The sequence below is a fragment of the Chiloscyllium punctatum genome, chromosome 12 (assembly GCF_047496795.1).
Source record: "Chiloscyllium punctatum isolate Juve2018m chromosome 12, sChiPun1.3, whole genome shotgun sequence".
Lineage (NCBI taxonomy): Eukaryota > Metazoa > Chordata > Chondrichthyes > Orectolobiformes > Hemiscylliidae > Chiloscyllium > Chiloscyllium punctatum.
The window spans coordinates 17,806,242-17,824,189 of record NC_092750.1 but is presented as its reverse complement, the minus strand read 5'-3'; the positions used below and the strand labels follow the sequence as shown (position 1 = coordinate 17,824,189).

General features: G+C 41.5%; 1 protein-coding gene across 2 annotated transcripts in view; it reads right to left on the bottom strand.

Annotated features, from left to right (window-relative positions):
• Positions 1–11,557: 11,557 nt before the first annotated feature.
• slc38a3b (solute carrier family 38 member 3b) overlaps positions 11,558–17,948 on the bottom strand; it is a 136,709-nt gene continuing 130,318 nt past the window's right edge. For both annotated transcript variants that reach the window (XM_072581937.1, XM_072581936.1), the window contains exon 16: positions 11,558–16,762. In XM_072581937.1, coding sequence (XP_072438038.1) covers positions 16,658–16,762 — 105 coding nt within the window. In that variant the 3' untranslated portion in view covers positions 11,558–16,657. The remainder of the gene's footprint in view (positions 16,763–17,948) is intronic.

Genomic DNA, 17,948 nt, shown 5'->3' with positions numbered 1-17,948 from the left:
AGACAAGTTGTTATTGATTGGCCTTTCTCTCTACTGTCTCAGTGTTTTATGACAGAAAGTAGAGTTGCCCTATTGCAATTTATTCAGTTTAATTCAGTACCTTTCTTCACCCACTAAGCATTCATTCCCTTCTCTTATTTCTCTCACTCTCTCCCTCTGTTGGTTATTATTTTATTGCATAATTCCTATAAATCCTTTCCAAATCTTTATTACACCTTGATTTCTTGTTTCGTTTGGGCTGTTGTGTTGCTATTCTGCTGGGCAGTTTGTTCTGCCTCTCTTTCTCTGCCATTGAAACAGTTGAAAAATACTTTTGGAATTCGGGCGGTCCTGTGCTTAAAGTGGACATTAATTATGTTTCTTACCTTCCTCTTTATTTTTTGCTCATCAAATTCTGCTTGTTGTTTAATTATAGACTTGCCAGGCTATTTTAAATAGCTTGAGGGATGAATTTTCTTTTCCTGCTAACTGAGCTGTTTGTATCGGGCTGGTGGGATGCATGACATTATAAAGAATTGAAGCAACGTTTATCTAAGGTCACGGATGAGCAAAAATCCTGGAGTTAATGGAAAGGTTCAAGGTTGTGGTTGTATATTAGTGATTTTTTTTGTTGGAACTTTAAACTTTCTAACATACTGCGCGTTGTTTTGGAGACAGAAAGTCAATGGGAACCTTTCAGGTGTCTGTTTTTAAGCAAGTAACATTTTCTATTGAGATGTAAGAAGATAAAATGCGATTGGAGAGAAGATAAACTATATTTGCACTTTTATGTAATATTCATAAGATAAAAAGAGAAAATGTCCACTTAAACCTAATCTTGCATAACAGGCAGTCATAAATTTATAGAGATCTCTAATTATGGTGCAAGCAATTAGATACACCATTCATAAAAGGGAATTTTATTATATCTTATGACAGTGTTAATTGAATGTCACCGATTGTATCTCGCATAGTCCAGTTGATAGATGATATAGAAGTAAATGGCTTTCTGGGTGTTCCAAAAACAGAAATTGCTGAGAAAGCTCAGCAGGTTTGGCAGCATCTGTGGAGAGAAATCAGAGTCAATGTTCAGGTTTAGATTAGATTAGATTCCCTACAATGTGGAAACAGGCCCTTCGGCCCAACGAGTCCACACCGACCCTCCGAGGATCAACCCACCCAGACCCATTCCCCTACATCTACCTCTGACTAACACTACAGGCAACTTAGCATGTCCAATTTACCTGACCTGCACATCTCTGACTGTGGGAGGAAACTGGAGCACCTGGAGGAAACATGGGGAAAATATGCAAACTCCACACAGACAGCTGTCCCAAGGTGGGAATTGAACCCGGGTCCCTGGCGCTGTGAGGCAGCAGTGCTGAGCCTCATGCTGCCCTTCCAGTGACCCTTCTTCAGAATTCTGTTCTGAAAATGTTGCCAGACCTGAGTATTCCCAGTATCCACATTTCTTTGGTTTTTCTGAACGTTCCATTTGGCTTGAGCAGTTTTCTTTAGTTATTTGCACCCTGCCACATTTTCAGAAAACTCCCAGACAGTTGTCAGGTTGAAGTCACTGCGAGTTAATAAGCAAAAGATAGTTTACAGCAGTGGCAAATCAGCACTTCACTTTCCAAGGTGCTCACTTCATATATTCACATTTTCTCCAGTGAACTGCCAGCACTGTGCATCAACAAAAACAGAGTTTATTGATCCAGTGAATCTGATTCTGATTTGAATAAAGCCGAGAATGCAAATACGTCAGTTCTTTGGTTTCCCAAGGTGCTATAGTTGATTGGAACCCAGGTTTTGCCCAGCATGGTGCTCATTCTGTGTCAGAGAAACTATCAGAGAAAAACAGGCTTACCTAACTCAATCTAATTGACACTAATTAATGGGAAACTGGAAATAGTAAAAATTTAAATTACTTAATAGGCATATATGATGCTGATCATATTATGATAGACTTCAGCACTGCTGTGGCAGATTCCTGGCATTAGGATCACAGTTTACCATCCACATGTTGCTTTGACAATTGGTCAGGGCTCATAACAGTTTCTTCAGAGGAAAATTCCTCTAGTTTCCGAATTTCCCTCTGGCTTTATGCAAACTGTAGCAGAAAAGATGGCCTGGTGACCTACTTTTATGCCCATCTGGCAATCTGTTCAAGAAATCTTGGCTTTCTTCAGCATCGTTTTAAACTTAGCAACTTGTCACCTACATACACTGAACGTGTCGCATTCTAATAAAACTGGTCTCAATGTTTATAGCCTTAATGCATAGACCTCACTCACTCCCATTTGTTTTTGCTGTTCTTTTTGGGGTGAATTAAAGTGCCCAATTACTAGAATTAGTCCAGTAGTATAACAAGCATTAACATGTGTGAAAGGCAGACATGATAAGAGGAAGTTTATTTACCAACCCCCACCCCATCTGCTTTGACATGCTGTACACTGTCCAAACCTCTGTTGGACCTCTGATACACATATTTGATTCATGCCTATCCTAACCTCATGATGTCCCAAAACATTTTACATCGAGTCAAGTACTTTTGATGTAACACAGAGAACATGGCGGCCAATTTATACTCAGCAACCTCCTACAAACACCAACATGTTAATGACCAGATAATCTAGTTTGGTTGAGGGACAAATAACGGACAAGACCCTTTGGGACAGCTACATTGTTTTTCATAGAAATAGAATCCCTCCCGTGTGGAAGCAGGCCATTCAGCCCATCAGGTCGATACCAGCCCACTGAAGAGCATTCCAACCATACCGACTCCCCTACCCTATTGCTGTAACCCTGCATTTCCCACAGCTTTCCTAGCCTACACATCCCTGGACACTGTGGGCCATTTAGCATGGCCAATCCATCTAACCTGCCCATCTTTGGACCATGAGAGGAAACTGGAACACCCAGAGGAAAGCCACACAGACACAGGGAGAATGTGCAAACTGCACACAGACAGACAGTTGGCAGCAGCACTAGCTACTGAGCCACTGTGCCAATTTTTCTTCCAAACAGTGCCATGGGATCTTTCCCATCCACAGGAGAATGCTTCATACCTCAGACAAAGTGCAGCAACTTGGAGAACACAGCAGTTCATCAGGATTTCACTGACTTCATCAGCTTAGATTTTGAGCTACAGACTCTAGAGTAAGAACTTTGAACTCATAGTTTCAGGCGAGGATGTTACCCAATGAGCCACAACAGGTAATAACTATATGCTGGAAGAAAAGACGGGTGAAAATGACGAATAAATATTGATTCAAATCAACAAAGTGCCCTGACCTTAGCCAGTTGCCATTAGATTATTAACAGTGTGGAAACAGGCCCTTCGGCCCAACAAGTCCACACCGACTTCAGTTAGGGTGTAATTCCGCACTCACTGTAATGTAGTTGACACTTACGCCACTGTATGAGATGCACAATGCATCAAAAAGTCAGATTGTTGCTTTAATTAATCTGTGCTAAACAACAACATTTGCACAATTCCGCACCATCTCCCAGTGCTGGCCTGTCAGGAGGAGCAGCCAATGTACATGGGTACTGATTTTACCACCATACTTATTTTTAGTGAAAATTTATTCATAAAATAACTGATCAGTTTAAAGAACAATGCACATTTATAATGAAATTCATTATGTTAAAAGGACCTGCAAGGGGACTGTAATTTGTGTTCAAGAGGCTGGGGACAGATTTGTTATCCCTGAGGTGCACCGTAATGATCTTTGTGCATCTGTCCACTTCTGTGTTTGTTCTTATCAAGTCAAGTATGTCACCAACTTGGATTGTCAATCTGAATGTTACTGACTATATCTTTAGCAGAGATTATTAAAATTGGTAGCTGGAGCTGATAGCGAATTAAAAAAGAAATTTGGGTGCACTTCAGACAGTTCTGATAAAAATGACATTATCAGGGTCCTATCAGGGGTGGCACAATGGCACAGTGGTTAGCACTGCTGCCTCACAGCGCCGGAGACCCGTGTTCAATTCCCACCTCAGGGAACTGTCTGTGTGGAGTTTGTACATTCTCCCCGTGTCTGCGTGCGTTTCCTCCGGGTGCTCCGGTTTCCTCCCACAATCCAAAGATGTGCAGGTCGGGTGAATTGGCCATGCAAAATTGCCTGTAGTGTTAGGTGAAGGGATGAATGTAGGGGAATGGGTCTGGGTGGGTTGCTCTTCGGAGAGTCGGTGTGGACTTGTTGGGCCGAAGGGCCTGTTTCCACACTGTTAATAATCTAATCTAATCATATATAGAGGCCCACTGGAGTACAGTGTTTAAAAGCAGCCTCCTCATTAAATATGACTGGAGTCTTCAAGGTTTTGGAAAGCTCCCTGCACTTTGCCCCAACATTATGCACTTGGCTCTTAATTCCAGGTTTATTTTTATTTCAGGCAAAGGCCTTGATGCTCAGTGACATTCTTTAAATCCGATCTTGGGGATATTGAAGCTGCAGCCGGCTCAATATCAGAAACATGCAAATCCTGTGCTTGGCAATACCCAGGCATGGTTACAGCAGTAATAGACTGACTGAGTCCATTCATTCACAAAACCAGTGCCGTCTCCCCAACCCCATGGATGCTGTTAGGATGGTCACTGTGATTCGGGACCAGACCTTGGCTAACAATTCTGAGGAAAGGGTTCAAATTTCATGGCAGAAGATTTGAATTCAATTAGTTATATAAAAAGTCTTAGCTGAAAAGCTAATGGTGATCATTAAACTTAATTGTCTCAAAAGCTGGTCTGGTTCATGAACATCGTTCAGGCAAGAAACCTGCTGACATTATTCAGTTAGGGTGTAATTCCGCACTCACAGTAATGTAGTTGACACTTTGAAATGGACTGACAAGTTACTCAGTTGCATTCAAGAAAATGCCCCCTCACCATCCACCCAAGTGATGGGGATTAAGTGCCTTTGTATTCCCATGAATGAATCTTGGGAAAAAGGGAGAATGCTGTTTGAGGGACAATAGCTTTTCCAGGCTCATTACCCACCAAACAGTGAGCTGGGGAAAAGGGGCAGAAGAGGGGAATTGTCTTCAAACTATTCCATTCTTTAAGATCCAGTCAAGGGATGTAGCAGAAAGCCTTTTGCATTTCCATTGTTCCAATGTCTTACAGATTGTTCCCTGAGGCTGAAGTGATTGAAGGAACATTACATTAAATGCTTAAAATCTTTTGCTTTCAAAACATACTAAATAAAAAATGTGTTAGGTATTTAAATTATTGCAATATTTTTGCACATATTGTATCTTTTAAAGACTTCTGTGTTGGTTCAATTTGTGGATTATGTTCCATGCTAATTTTTTGGTCAGGTATTGAAACAAGTTTTTATTGAAAATAAATACTTACATTTTAAAAGAAACATTGAGGCAATATTTCTCTCAATTACAATTCTATTTAGGTTTTAAAGCAGTTGAGATCCATATTTCTGTTATTTTCATAGTTACAAAGTTAATTTGTTAATGGAAATTTAATATAATATTGTGCTCCTAGTTCCTTTGACATCTGAAAGGACCAGGTCACATAGAATATAAAGGACGGTGCGGGAAAGAGCAAGGACACTTAGCTCACCTGGATTGTCTCTTCAGTACACAGGCTCCCCCAGCTGAGCAGTCACGACAGTCTGGTGGATACTGCCAGTGTCTCTGGGCAATCTATGTGGGATAAAACAGTTGCCTGCTTTCACATCTTTCCTGATTTTATGATTGTGTTATTGCTCTCCCAATATTGAAAGCAAAAGCAAATAAATAAATGATGGCCTATGGAAGGAACAGCCTTGTTTTCACTCTTCCTCTTAAGATGCTGAACCATCCTTTTAAATTGGTAAATGTTACCAGCAGATGGTGCAACTGCAAAGGCCTTCACAGACATTGCATTCAAAATGATTAAAGAAATTAAGTTGATTATTTTCTACTATTACTATTTTTAAGCTATATTTTAACTGTGTATATTTACACTACTCCAGTGCGTACTTGTGCACATGTTTCCTATGTAAAATGTAAAGGGACCTGAATGGTTAGTGATAACAATTTTTAAATTGATTAGATTAGATTCCCTATAGTGTGGAAACAGGCCCTTCGGCCCAACCAGTCCATACCAACTCTTTGAAGAGTAACCCACCCAGACCCATTTCCCTATGAACACTACGGGCAATTTAGCATGGCCAATTCACCCGACCTGCACATCTTTGGACTGTGGGAGGAAACCGGAGCACCCGGAGGAAACCCATGCAGACACAGGGAGAATGTGCAAACTCCACACAGACAGTTGCCTGAGGCTGGAATTGAACCCGGGACCGTGAGGCAGTAGTGCTAACCACTGAGCCACTGTGCAGCGGTGAAGGGACTAAATGACTAGAGCCAGGGATGAATGTGGCACTTAATTACTGACATCTGGACTGGCCTTGAGGTAGTTACTGAAGTCCCTTTGACAAGATGGGCAGCAGTTATGGCGAGATTCGCCAGCCTGTGAAGGAATAGAGCAACAGACTGTCAATAATGGCATGGATAAGTGTGAGAAATGAAGCTCACAATTTCAGTCTGAGTCAAATTCTGAAGCAGTCTTTATTCATAGGGTCTTGCAAGCTGGGTGACCATAAAGGAGGCACACCGGATCAGGAGGTTACATTACAATTTATACAGTTCAGTTGAGTCTCTTAGTACTCCCCTCTTACCACATCTGTCTGTGTTGTGCAACCTCACCCCCCCCCCCCCCCCCCCACCCCCCACCAGTGATAGCTGTGTTCTTATTACTTTTGCTGACACAACACTGGGTCTTATTTGGTTATCATGTTCATACTAACTCCCTATGTGCATGACAATTGCAACAGTCATGTCAATACATCTGTTTCTACCAGTCGACCACCTCCCTGTTCAGTTGGTTATTTCTTGGAATATACCCTCATGATTCCGCCTTGCGATTTTTGGAGAAGCAAGATGCAGCTACTTGTAACTGCTTGCAAGCATATCTAGCTTAACATATCCACACACCCCCCACCACCTCCCCCACCTACCCTATGACTCAGCCTTATGACTTTGCAGAAACAACAACCTTCGCAAGGGCCTCTCACAATAAGTATCCATGAACACCTGTCTTTGAAGGCTGTAATGTGTACCATGGCAGACAGGAGAGCAATCTTGTTTCCAACATCTGGATGAAGGGGAGTGCTAAAAGCCACAAAGAGGGCTTGGGGGGAGTTAGTGATGGAGATCAGCAGCAAAGAGGTCATCAGGAGGATGTGGGCATAATGGAGAAAGTGGTAAGCTCTATAAAGGTGATTGTTATTTCTGTGACAGCAGCATCCACACATACTAAGCAGATTGAGTATAGGAAAACCACATTTTTTATCCTTTTGGACCATAAACCAAGGGAATGGAATCTGGACTGTTTTATAGCTGCAAGCACCAGGAAAGCTTTTGCAAATTGTAGATCAGATGAGACTGTGTGGTGTGCACTTTAGTTGCAACAGATGGTTGCTTTTTGGAGCAGTGAGGTGGATATTTTGTGAGTCAAGGTGGCACCAGGAGTCTTTTGAGTTAGGGAAAATTTGCCTAACTACAGCCTTTGGACTGGTCCAGCTGTGGTTTCTTACAGTGCATGTCTTTTCCTCTAACAGTGCATTCAGCAACATCCAAAAACTTTCAAACAAGAACCAATTTATAGCATCACTTGCTCCGCAAGAGAAAAAGACAAAACTCGAAGACTTGGAAAATAAAGAGTTTTAAGACAAAAGAAGAAAGAGCTAGATCCATTTGATCAGGTCTTGAATTGAAAAGTGACCATCACTCTGCAGGAAACATTGTGTCACCATCCCTAAAAATAAAATCAAAAAAACTGTGAGAAACAACAAATCCTATCTCTGTGGTCTGGACACTTGAACTACAGAATTTATGGTCCCTGTATATCTTTTTCCAAACATTTTGGTCAAACAATCTGTTTGTCTGTCTTATGAATGAATGTGTGCATGTTTGGGGTTTTTAAGGGATGTATCTTAAGTTAAATGATGGGGAAGCAATAGTATAATAGTAAAGTTAGTCGCTTAGTAATTTAGCACCCTCAATAAGTCTTCTGGGACTTAAATGCAAATCCTACCATACAACATAGAACATTACAGCGCAGTACAGGCCCTTCGGTCCTTGATGTTGCACTGGCCTGTGAAGCCAATCTGAAGCCCATTTAATCTACACTATTCCATTCTTGTCCATATGCCTATCCAATGACCATGTAAATGCCCTTAAAGTTGGCAGTGCATTCCACGTCCCTACTACTCTCTGAGTAAAGAAACTACATCTGCCATCTGATCTATATCTATCACCCCTCAATTTAAAGCTATGTCCCCTCGTGGCAGATGGTGGATGAATTCAGTTCTTAAAAATCTAAAAGCTTGTCTAATAATGACTAAGGAAAAATTCTCAACTATTGTAAGTAACCACGTAGTTCACTGATGTCCTTTAAGGAAAGAAATCTGCCATCCTTCCATGGTCTGGCCTACATGTGACTCCAGGTTGGCTCTGTACTGCACTCTGAAATGGCTCATAAAGCCACTCTGTTCAAGAGCAATAAGGGCTGGGCAATAAATGTCGGCCCAGCCAATGATGCCCATTGTTCCATGAACGAGTTAGGAAAAAAATTGCATAGCATAAATCCATTTTTTGTTTGCCACATGTTAAAAATTGATTTTGTTTACAATAACTGGTAAATTTCCTGTTAGTAATGAAACCTGGTGTGAATAGCAATCAATCAGGTATAATGATCATCTTGGTGTTTTAGTTGGATAGTTATGTATTTGTCATGGCTTGTGAAATAGTGGGAGTCCATTATCAGCTCACTCTTCCCAAGTTGGTCGTGATCCTGAGTGCCTTATTGTTCTTCTCATCATTGTCAGATCAAATGGCCAGTTACATCACCTCAAATAGCAGTGACCCTAATGCACAGCAGGCACCTCTCAGGAGGGCTGTAGTACCATCTGCAAATGTCATGATAGAATAAGGCAAAGTCCTCCTAAAAACATTTTCCCTGCATCCTGCGGGGAAAGAGAGTACATAACTCTCAGGGAATGTTTCCAACTGGCAGCGGTGAGCCAGGCATCTGCGTTCTGACCCCTATGGAGAACATGGCACTAGAAATCATGAAGGCACCATCAAGTCAGGTTATGGGGAATGGCAGTAGAGTCTGTGAAGAAGAAGGTCATCTGATTGCTTAGTCTTCAGCTGAAGAATGTGGAATATACTCTTGCTGCCCAAAGCTCACTCCATCTATATAAACCTGGGCTTTTTCAGGCACCTACTGTATGACCAAATTCTCATCAACACTGCTTTTCCTCAGGTCCAGCTGGCGGGGGGTGGAGGGTGGTGGGGGTTGGGGGGGGGGGTGGCGAGGAGGAGCAGCAAGTTCTAGACCAATCGCTGACAGCCTCTTTGAGGAGGTTGGGGAGAGGTGGTCCAGGAACAGCAGCATCACGTTGCCAGCAGCACTGACACGCTCACTTTACTCAGGCCTCAACTGAGGTTAGAATGGGGAGCTGCAGCTGAGCAGAACATCACAAGTGAGTGAGAGGAGGAGAGTCACTCATGAACCTATTTCAAAGAGGTTTGGAAGAGTTGGGAAACAGGTCACCCACCTTGAGATTCTTTCAGGCAGACATTGGTATGTGAGATGCCAGAAGCCTGGGGAGATAACGAGGGGGATGGATTTTATGTGGCGTGTGCAGGGTGAGATTTATTGGTCCACTGAGCGTAAAATTCATCGACACTGCACTGATCTGAGACCAGGCTTCTCTTGCAGCTATATTCCCCTAGAATGAGTCTTCATTGTTTCTGAGTTTAACTTCTATCTGAGATTGTCCCAGAGAACAGCTAGGCGAAAGTGAGGACTGCAGATGCTGGAGATCAGAATCTCAATTCGCGTGGTGCTGGAAAAGCACAGTAGGTCAGGCAGCATCCGAGGAGCAGGAAAATCAACGTTTCGGGCAAAAGCCCTTCATCAGGAATGAGATTGGAATGGGGAGCCCTGATAAAGGGCTTTTGCCCGAAACGTTGATTTTCCTGCTCCTCGGCTGCTGCCTGATCTGCTGTGCTTTTCAAGCACCACTCTAATCCAGAGAACAGCTGGCCAAGCGAATTGGCCACCAGAACCTCACAACTCATAGAGAATTCTAACACAGTCACACCCAGGACATTCAATCTCTTTGAAAGGGTTTGATTTGAAATGTTCTGTCTTTAATGGCTTTCTACTTTAACTATGCCCATAATTGTTGAAACATCCAACATTTTTAAAATGTTTATTACACTCCACCTCCAAGTTGCTTGGGGAAAGTTGTGGTGCTGAGCTTTGTTCTTAACCCTCTGCTGTTAGGGAGGGAACTGAAGGATTTTGACCCAGTGACACTGAAGGAAAGGTAACAATATAAGTTCCAGGTCAGAACATTGTATGACTTGGAGGGAACTCACAGGTACTGGCTGCTATTACTTCGAAATGGTTGAAGTTGAGAATATAAAAGGTGCTCTCAGAGGAGTCTGAATGAACTGCTGCAGTGCATTTTGTAGATGGTACACACTGCCGCTATCGAGTGTCTGTGGTTCAGGGAGTAAATGTTTTGTCCTGGATGGTGTCAAGCTTCTTGAGTGTTGTTGGTGCTGCATCCAACCAGGAAAGTGGGGAGTATTCCATCTCCTGATTTGTGTCTTGTAGACAGTGGACAGACTTTTGGGAGTCAGGAGGTGAATTACTCACTTTGGGATTCCTAGCTTTTTACCTGTTCTTGCAGTTATGGTATTTATATGGTGGGTCCAGTTTGATTTCTGGTAAATGGTAGCCCCCAGGATGCTGATAGTGGTGTGGTTTGGTGACAATAATGCTATTGAAAGATTTAATTAGGTGCAATGGTTAGACTCTGTCTTGTTCGAGGTGATGTAGAGATGCCGGTGTTGGACTGGGGTGAACAAAGTTAAATATCATACAACACTAGGTTAAAATCCAACAGGTTTATTTGGAAGTACTGGCTTTCAGAGCGCTGCTCCTTCATCAGGTAGTTAGTGGGACAGGATCATAGGATGCTCCGAAAGCCTGTACTTCCAAATAAACCTGTTGGACTATAACCTGGTGTTGTGTGATTTTTAACTTGTTGGAGATAGTCATGGCACGGCACTTGTGTGGCATGAATGTTACTTGTCACTTAAGGGGGATTATTGCTTGTTAATGACCTTATTAACTGTACAACTTGCCTCATTGTTTCACTGCCACAAGCAAACTCAAAACTGAGAATTCTTGATGTGGAAATTAGAGCACATACCTGGCCTATCACCCAATGACCAGCTGATAGAATGGGCCTTGAATTGGGTAGGAACAATGTTATTGGGACAGGGTAAGTAGTTAATGAGGTGGAGTTTGGTAAGATGCTGCAAGAGAAACTCTCCAAAGAAAATGAAACAGTCAAAAAATAGAAAAGGAATTGACCGAGAAGAATAGTGTTAGCTCAATGAAACTTCCAGGCAATGAAAAGTGGTTTCTGGACAAGTTGGCATATTCTGTCAATTAGTAAACTGCCTATGAGAAGTATCAGATTTAAAATTGTTTAACATTTATACTTTTTATTTTTATACAATACAGATCCACTCAACACCAACAGATACAGAATGACCAGGTTTCAAAAAGCAGACTTAACTCAAGACCGAAGGAGGCGATAAAATACATTTTCGCAAGTTTTTCCTTCTCCCCATTATCCAACAAAAATGTCACTATTTTATGAAACACATAAATCAACAATACCCTGTCAGTTTAGCAAAATGTTGAAAGAAGCATTTCTTTTAAAAGAGACACATTTTTGTTTTTGCATATGGTCACAAGTCAACACACAAGCTGTATTTACTAAATATTAACATTCTTTTCTTCTTTCCAGTTGTGAACAGAAACTGCAAGCACTTGAAATCTTCTGGTGGTTACTATCCTTAGCAACTGAGGGATCTGGTCTGTCAGTCATGACTTCCCAAAGAAAATTAGCACAGGATTACACAATTCAACTCCTTGCTTCTGCTCTGCCATTCAATATGATCAATAGATGATCATCTAACTGATTTCTTGTGTCCTCCCTTTGATTCCTCTAGCCCGATGAACGATATCTAACTCCTGGAAAATATTCAAGGTTTTGGCTTCAACTGCTTTCTGCGGCAAAGATTTCTATGGGCTTACCACTTTCTGGGTGAAGAAATTTCTCCCATTCTCAGTCCTATATGGTCTATCCCATACCCTTGGACTGTGACCCTTGATTCTGGACTCCGCAGTCATTGGGAACATTCTTCTTGTGTTTATCCTGTCTGGTCTTGTTGAAGTTTTACACGTTTCCATGAGATTCACCGTCGCCTGCCCATTCTACAAACCTGTGTTCTGATGATACACTTGGCAGTTCAAATGTTGCTGAAAAGAGAGATGTGTTGCAGAAGGTTTTCATCCTGCACTCATCAGGACAAATGCAAGAATACCACATTTCTAACAATTCTGACAATTTAGACAACAGGAGGAGAGTCCTATTGGGTTGTCAAGGTTGAGATCACTTGAAATTGGTCTCTTTTTAGCAATGTGCTGGGCTACTGTGGTTCTCCATGAGTCTCCATCAAAAGCTCCTCCTCCTAAATGCCTATTTCAACTTCTCCAATTGAAAAACCTCATTGCAGCACCTATTCCCTCAGAGTTTCACCGAGCAGTTATGTGATGCCATGTTGAAATCTTGTCAATAAGGATTTAAGTTGAAGATTCAAATAAGCCTAACAACTATCTCAATCCCAAGTGCAATAATGAGGTGACCACAGACTGACTGAAACTCTTTGGCTCCAGGACAAAATGTATGGGACCTCTGGCTCATAGGGGAAGCCAGTTGAAGGGATGGTGGGGGGTAATCCAAAGGAACAGGGTAATATCCACTTTCGAAGTCAGAGAAGGTCTCCTGCTTTCACTTAGACTGTTAAAAAATACTTGATGAATATCATCAGAGGAAAGTAAGTCGAAAAATAGAATGAGAAGCTGGTTGGCCGCAGAGAAAACCTTTGTAGCTGCATTAGTAATGGACATGAAATCAGCATAATGACCAGCAGGGGAAAATGGAATGATGCAATGAAGGATTGAGAACTGATAGCATGACAAAAGCATACTTGAAGGGTTTCAGCTGGTAGGAATTACAAACCAAGCTCCTTGGATGCTGCCTGAACTGCTGTGCTCTTCCAGCACCACTAATCCAGAATCTGGTTTCCAGCATCTGCAGTCATTGTTTTTACCTCAGGAATTACAAACCGTTGAGAGTGTGGTAAAAGAATAAGTTACATTTATATTGCGCAAGCTCAGAACCTTTTCAATATCAAGACCTTTATAACCACTTCTGATGTATAGTTAATATTGTAACCAGGGAGGCACAGCTGCCAAGTTGTATGGGGCAAGATTCCACAAAGGGCAACCTGATAATGGCCAGATAACCTTTCTTATTAATAATTGCAGCTGAGGGTAGTTGGGTTCTTAGTGTATTGCCTCATACAGAAGACAGCAACTCCAACAGTGTTGCACACCCTCAACATTATGCTGAAATATTATGCAACAGTGAAGCTCAAACTCACAATCTTCTGGTACAGGTGTGAGTGCTAACCACTGAGACAAAGCTGAATGAATTGACAGACAAGAGTCTGAGTAACATGCTGAATAACAAAACGAGAATGCAATATGCTGAAGGATCAAAATTAATCAAAATGCCGAACAGCATAAAGGGTAGGATCAGTGGGCACCAGGAAGAGGAATACAGAGTCTGGCACACTGAAGAAAAGGAAGCAAATGACACATTGCAGAATTTAAGAGTAGGGGCTTGATACACAGGTAGGCCATAAACAAATGGCCTAAGGCATATTTATTGTCTAATGAGTTGGATCTCTTGTAAGTATTACAAAAACTGAACTAGTTTGTTGAGGTGAGGTGGGTAAGTGGACCTTGCAAATCTTGACCATATCATGTATATTAGTTCCTCCCTGATGCACCAGTGTGACACACATCTTATGTGGATTACTGCACATTCAACAAAATTTAGCATTACAATTTACAGGGTAATGCACAGGATTAGTACCAGACAAGTATTTTGTGTAATTTATCAAACAATCATCTACAAAAACATACATAGGTTTGTTCACACACCCAGGTACAGCTCTATAAGGCTTTTCCACTGCTATGCAAATGTAAAATATTAAAAATCTTTAATCCTTTTTATTTTCTATTAAATTAAAATTCAATTACACATTTAATAAAATATAAATATTGTGTAAAGAAATCTGACAGATAAGCCTCATTTCTAAACATGAGCAATGCAATCTAACAAAATAAATCCTTAAAGCTTCAGAGCAAAGGTTACTGGAGATTTTCACCCAACACTATTAATATTGCATAGGACTACGAGTCAAAAATAAAATCCATTTTCATTTAATCAAAGCCATTGACAATATTGTCACAAAATAAATCAGTTCTTTGCCCCCAGAATTATTATTTTATAAAAGTGCTGGGATATTTCCAAACCAGCAAACAAGATCAGTATTAACTGTCCAGTAGCCATTTTTCTGCACACGCACTGGGTTAAAAGTTCACAGTTAGGTTCCCTGTGAAGAATGAGACATTTTATTTACTTATTAAAACACAGACATCAGACTAAATTATTAAATGTTGGAGGATGACCTCCCACCCCCAGCATTTTCATTAGTGTTTTTATTTAATAAAAAGTCATCTTTTCTTTAGAATTTCTTTTGAACTTTAATGTTAACTGTTTCATTCGCTCTCCCACCTCTACATCCTACAAACAGTTGGCATTCTGCCACTGGCTAAGTGGAAAAGCAGCTCCACCATCCTGATAGGTTGGACCACCTTGAAAGAGTGGCCCACACTGTGCTCCCAGTGCCACATAGGGCATGGAACATATTTGTCCTGTTCACTGCTTCTAGCAGGGAACTGCCTTCACAACTGCAGTAACGCATGACGACAGTAGGAAATTAGCCTTCCTGCTTTCCTCCTCCACCTGGCTTGCCAACAAAATAGTTTTAAATAGGATTGACCTTTCTCTCCAATCCCCAGTGTCTTTTCTCTGTCGGGCACTGCCCCAGATGGATAGCAGCAATTAATTCTACAGTGGATATATTACAGTAGGGTTGGTGGTAACACAGGCAAGTGTGGAAACTTCCTTATCTGATCCTGAGTCTTCAGCTTGAGTGCAAGTAATTCAGTGTATGTCACTCAACTAATTCACCTTGCAGGAGTAACCTTCAGGATTGCGACCATGGTTTCCCAATCCCATGTGTACTGCGGTGCACGACATGTTTTACAAACTGTGTAAAGCGGACTCTCAGGGTCAGAAGCCACAAAATGTCTACTGGTGAGGCAATGTCCTGTTGCTATCAAACTGGCCCACCATAAACAGACCCATCTGTTTCCCAAACTTCTACTGTCAGCTTATTGCTTTGCAATATTGTCATGAGAAAATAGGCAGCCCAGCTCGTGATCTCTTGTGAGTGAAAAGGCCAAAAGATAGGGTCTTAATCAGGACACACTTCATAACAGAAATCTGTCCACTACTCCGGATTCAATTATCAAAATTGAAGCACTCAGTTGATCTGCGAAGTATTCTTGGGCCCGGATTCAAGTCCCACCAGCTCCAGAGGTGTGTAATAGCACCTCTGAACAAATTGATTAGAAAAATAGGTTAAATAATATAAAAAAACTTAAGAAGTGTCATGTTAAATTACAAGTTCATAGGTAATGTCAGTCTTTTTATAACTCACCCAGGTGAGATACCTTCAAGGTATCTTTATATGCAAGTGACCAATGAGCCAGTGGGTTATGTAAGCATTGACAAATAACAGTTGATTCAGGATCTGCAGTATTGACTCTCTGGGTTATGGGGTTCTAAGTATTGGAAGCCCCAGACTGATTTTGTTCCCCTCACTAGTCTATGACCTGGCGGAGACCTACTCACTCAGCTCAGGCAGAGGTTTGCACTGGGGCATCTGCCAGGTGTGGCTGATTCATGATTATTAGCACTTACCTACTGAAACAGCAACATTTTCCATAAAAATTAGTAATTGGGTATCTCAACTGCTTTTATCTTCATCAAAAAGTGCACACAGTATTTAGTAGGGCGATTGAAAATAGGATCAATAAATGGCAATTTTTTTTTGTTTTTCAATAGGCTCCTAACCACCTTTTAAAATACTTCTGTGCGATGTTCATTTATGTCAAAAGAGCACAACGTAAAATATATATTACATAAACATGACAACCCCCCTCAGTCAACCCAAGGTGCTAAACTCAGTACCAGCAACTATACCTGTGACCCTACACTATACTAAGTCAGTTATTTAATAGAATATTACTCTGAAAATGTCACCTCTGTCCTACCTCTATACAAAATAACTTAGAAATGTTGTAGTTTTATAAAATCCCATGCAATGTATTTGCATCAATTCATCACTATACAGTTACATGATATAAAAATTGCTGGTGTGCAAAACTATATATATGTACAGTACTCGCAGTGTGTGTCTTATTACAGTGGGGTCAGGTTTGTTGGCAATTTTCTACAGCGATTATCTTGCTGGGTGAAGCTGAGGGGTGCTGAGGGGGGCACTTGGCTCTCAGTGAGCGAGGCACTCTGTTGTCCTAGTGGCCTCCATTGACGGTGCCGCTCCCATTAGACCAGTCGATGATGATGAAGCTCAGGCTCATGGTCATGAAGACAAAGCCCAGGGCAGCGAAGGAAACAGCCTGAAATATAAGGCAGACAGCAGACGGAAATAATTAATCAGGCATGCAGGACACTGCCAGATGGAAAGGGTGGGGAAAAGGTGAGAAAGCAAATTAGGAAGTATGACTGTATGTCAACGTCAATCCAACACCAGTTCAACCAAACGCTTTATATCATAAGTAGTATTATATAAAATCGAATAATTGAGATGTACAACATGGAAACAAATCCTTTGGTCCCACTCATCCATACTTAGTCCCATTCACCAGCTTTTGGACCATATCCTCCTAAACCTTTCCTAACGACACAGACAGAAGAAGAATATTGACTGTTCTGGCTCTTTGACAGAACTATCCAATTTCTCTCATCTTTTCCTATATATCTTTCCAGATTTCCTTTCTAAGTCGATTTCCAAATTACTTTTGAAAGTTACTATTGAATTTGCTTACACCACTTTTTCAGGCACTGTGTTTCACATCATAACAACTAACTGTGTTAAAAAAAAGTCTTTTCACCTCCCTCTTGGTTTTTGACAATTATTTTAATTATGTGTTAAGCCTCTCCTACCACGGAAATAGTACTCTGTCAAAACCCCTCATTGTTTTAAATAAAGGATGCTCATCAACTATGGATTATATGTTATGTGGCACCTTCAGACTTAACATGCAATTTTTGCTGACCTGTATCAACTAAGCTTCAGCAATGTGATTAGACATAAAGGATCTGTCTGGATGTATCACTACCTGGTATTGCAACTGTACCATTCAAGATTGGAGACGGTTACAGAGAGTGGTGAACTCGGCCCGGACAATCACAAAGGCCAACCTCCCATCTGTAGAATCCATCTACCAGGCCCACTGTTGAGGAAAGGCCGCCAGCATTCTCAAAGATCCATCCAATGTTTTTCTACAACCTCTACCATAGGGGAGAAGGTACAGAAGTCTGAACACACGCACCAGCCTGTTTCGTAACAGTTTCTACCCAACTGTTGTGGGTGGCACGGTGGCACAGTGGTTAGCACTGCTGCCTCACAGCGCCAGAGACCCGGGTTCAATTCCTGCCTCAGGCAATTCTCTGTGTGGAGTTTGCACATTCTCCCCGTGTCTGCGTGGGTTTCCTCCGGGTGCTCCAGTTTCCTCCCACACTCCAAAGATGTGCAGGTCAGGTGAATTGGCCATGCTAAATTGCCCGTAGTATTAGGTAAGG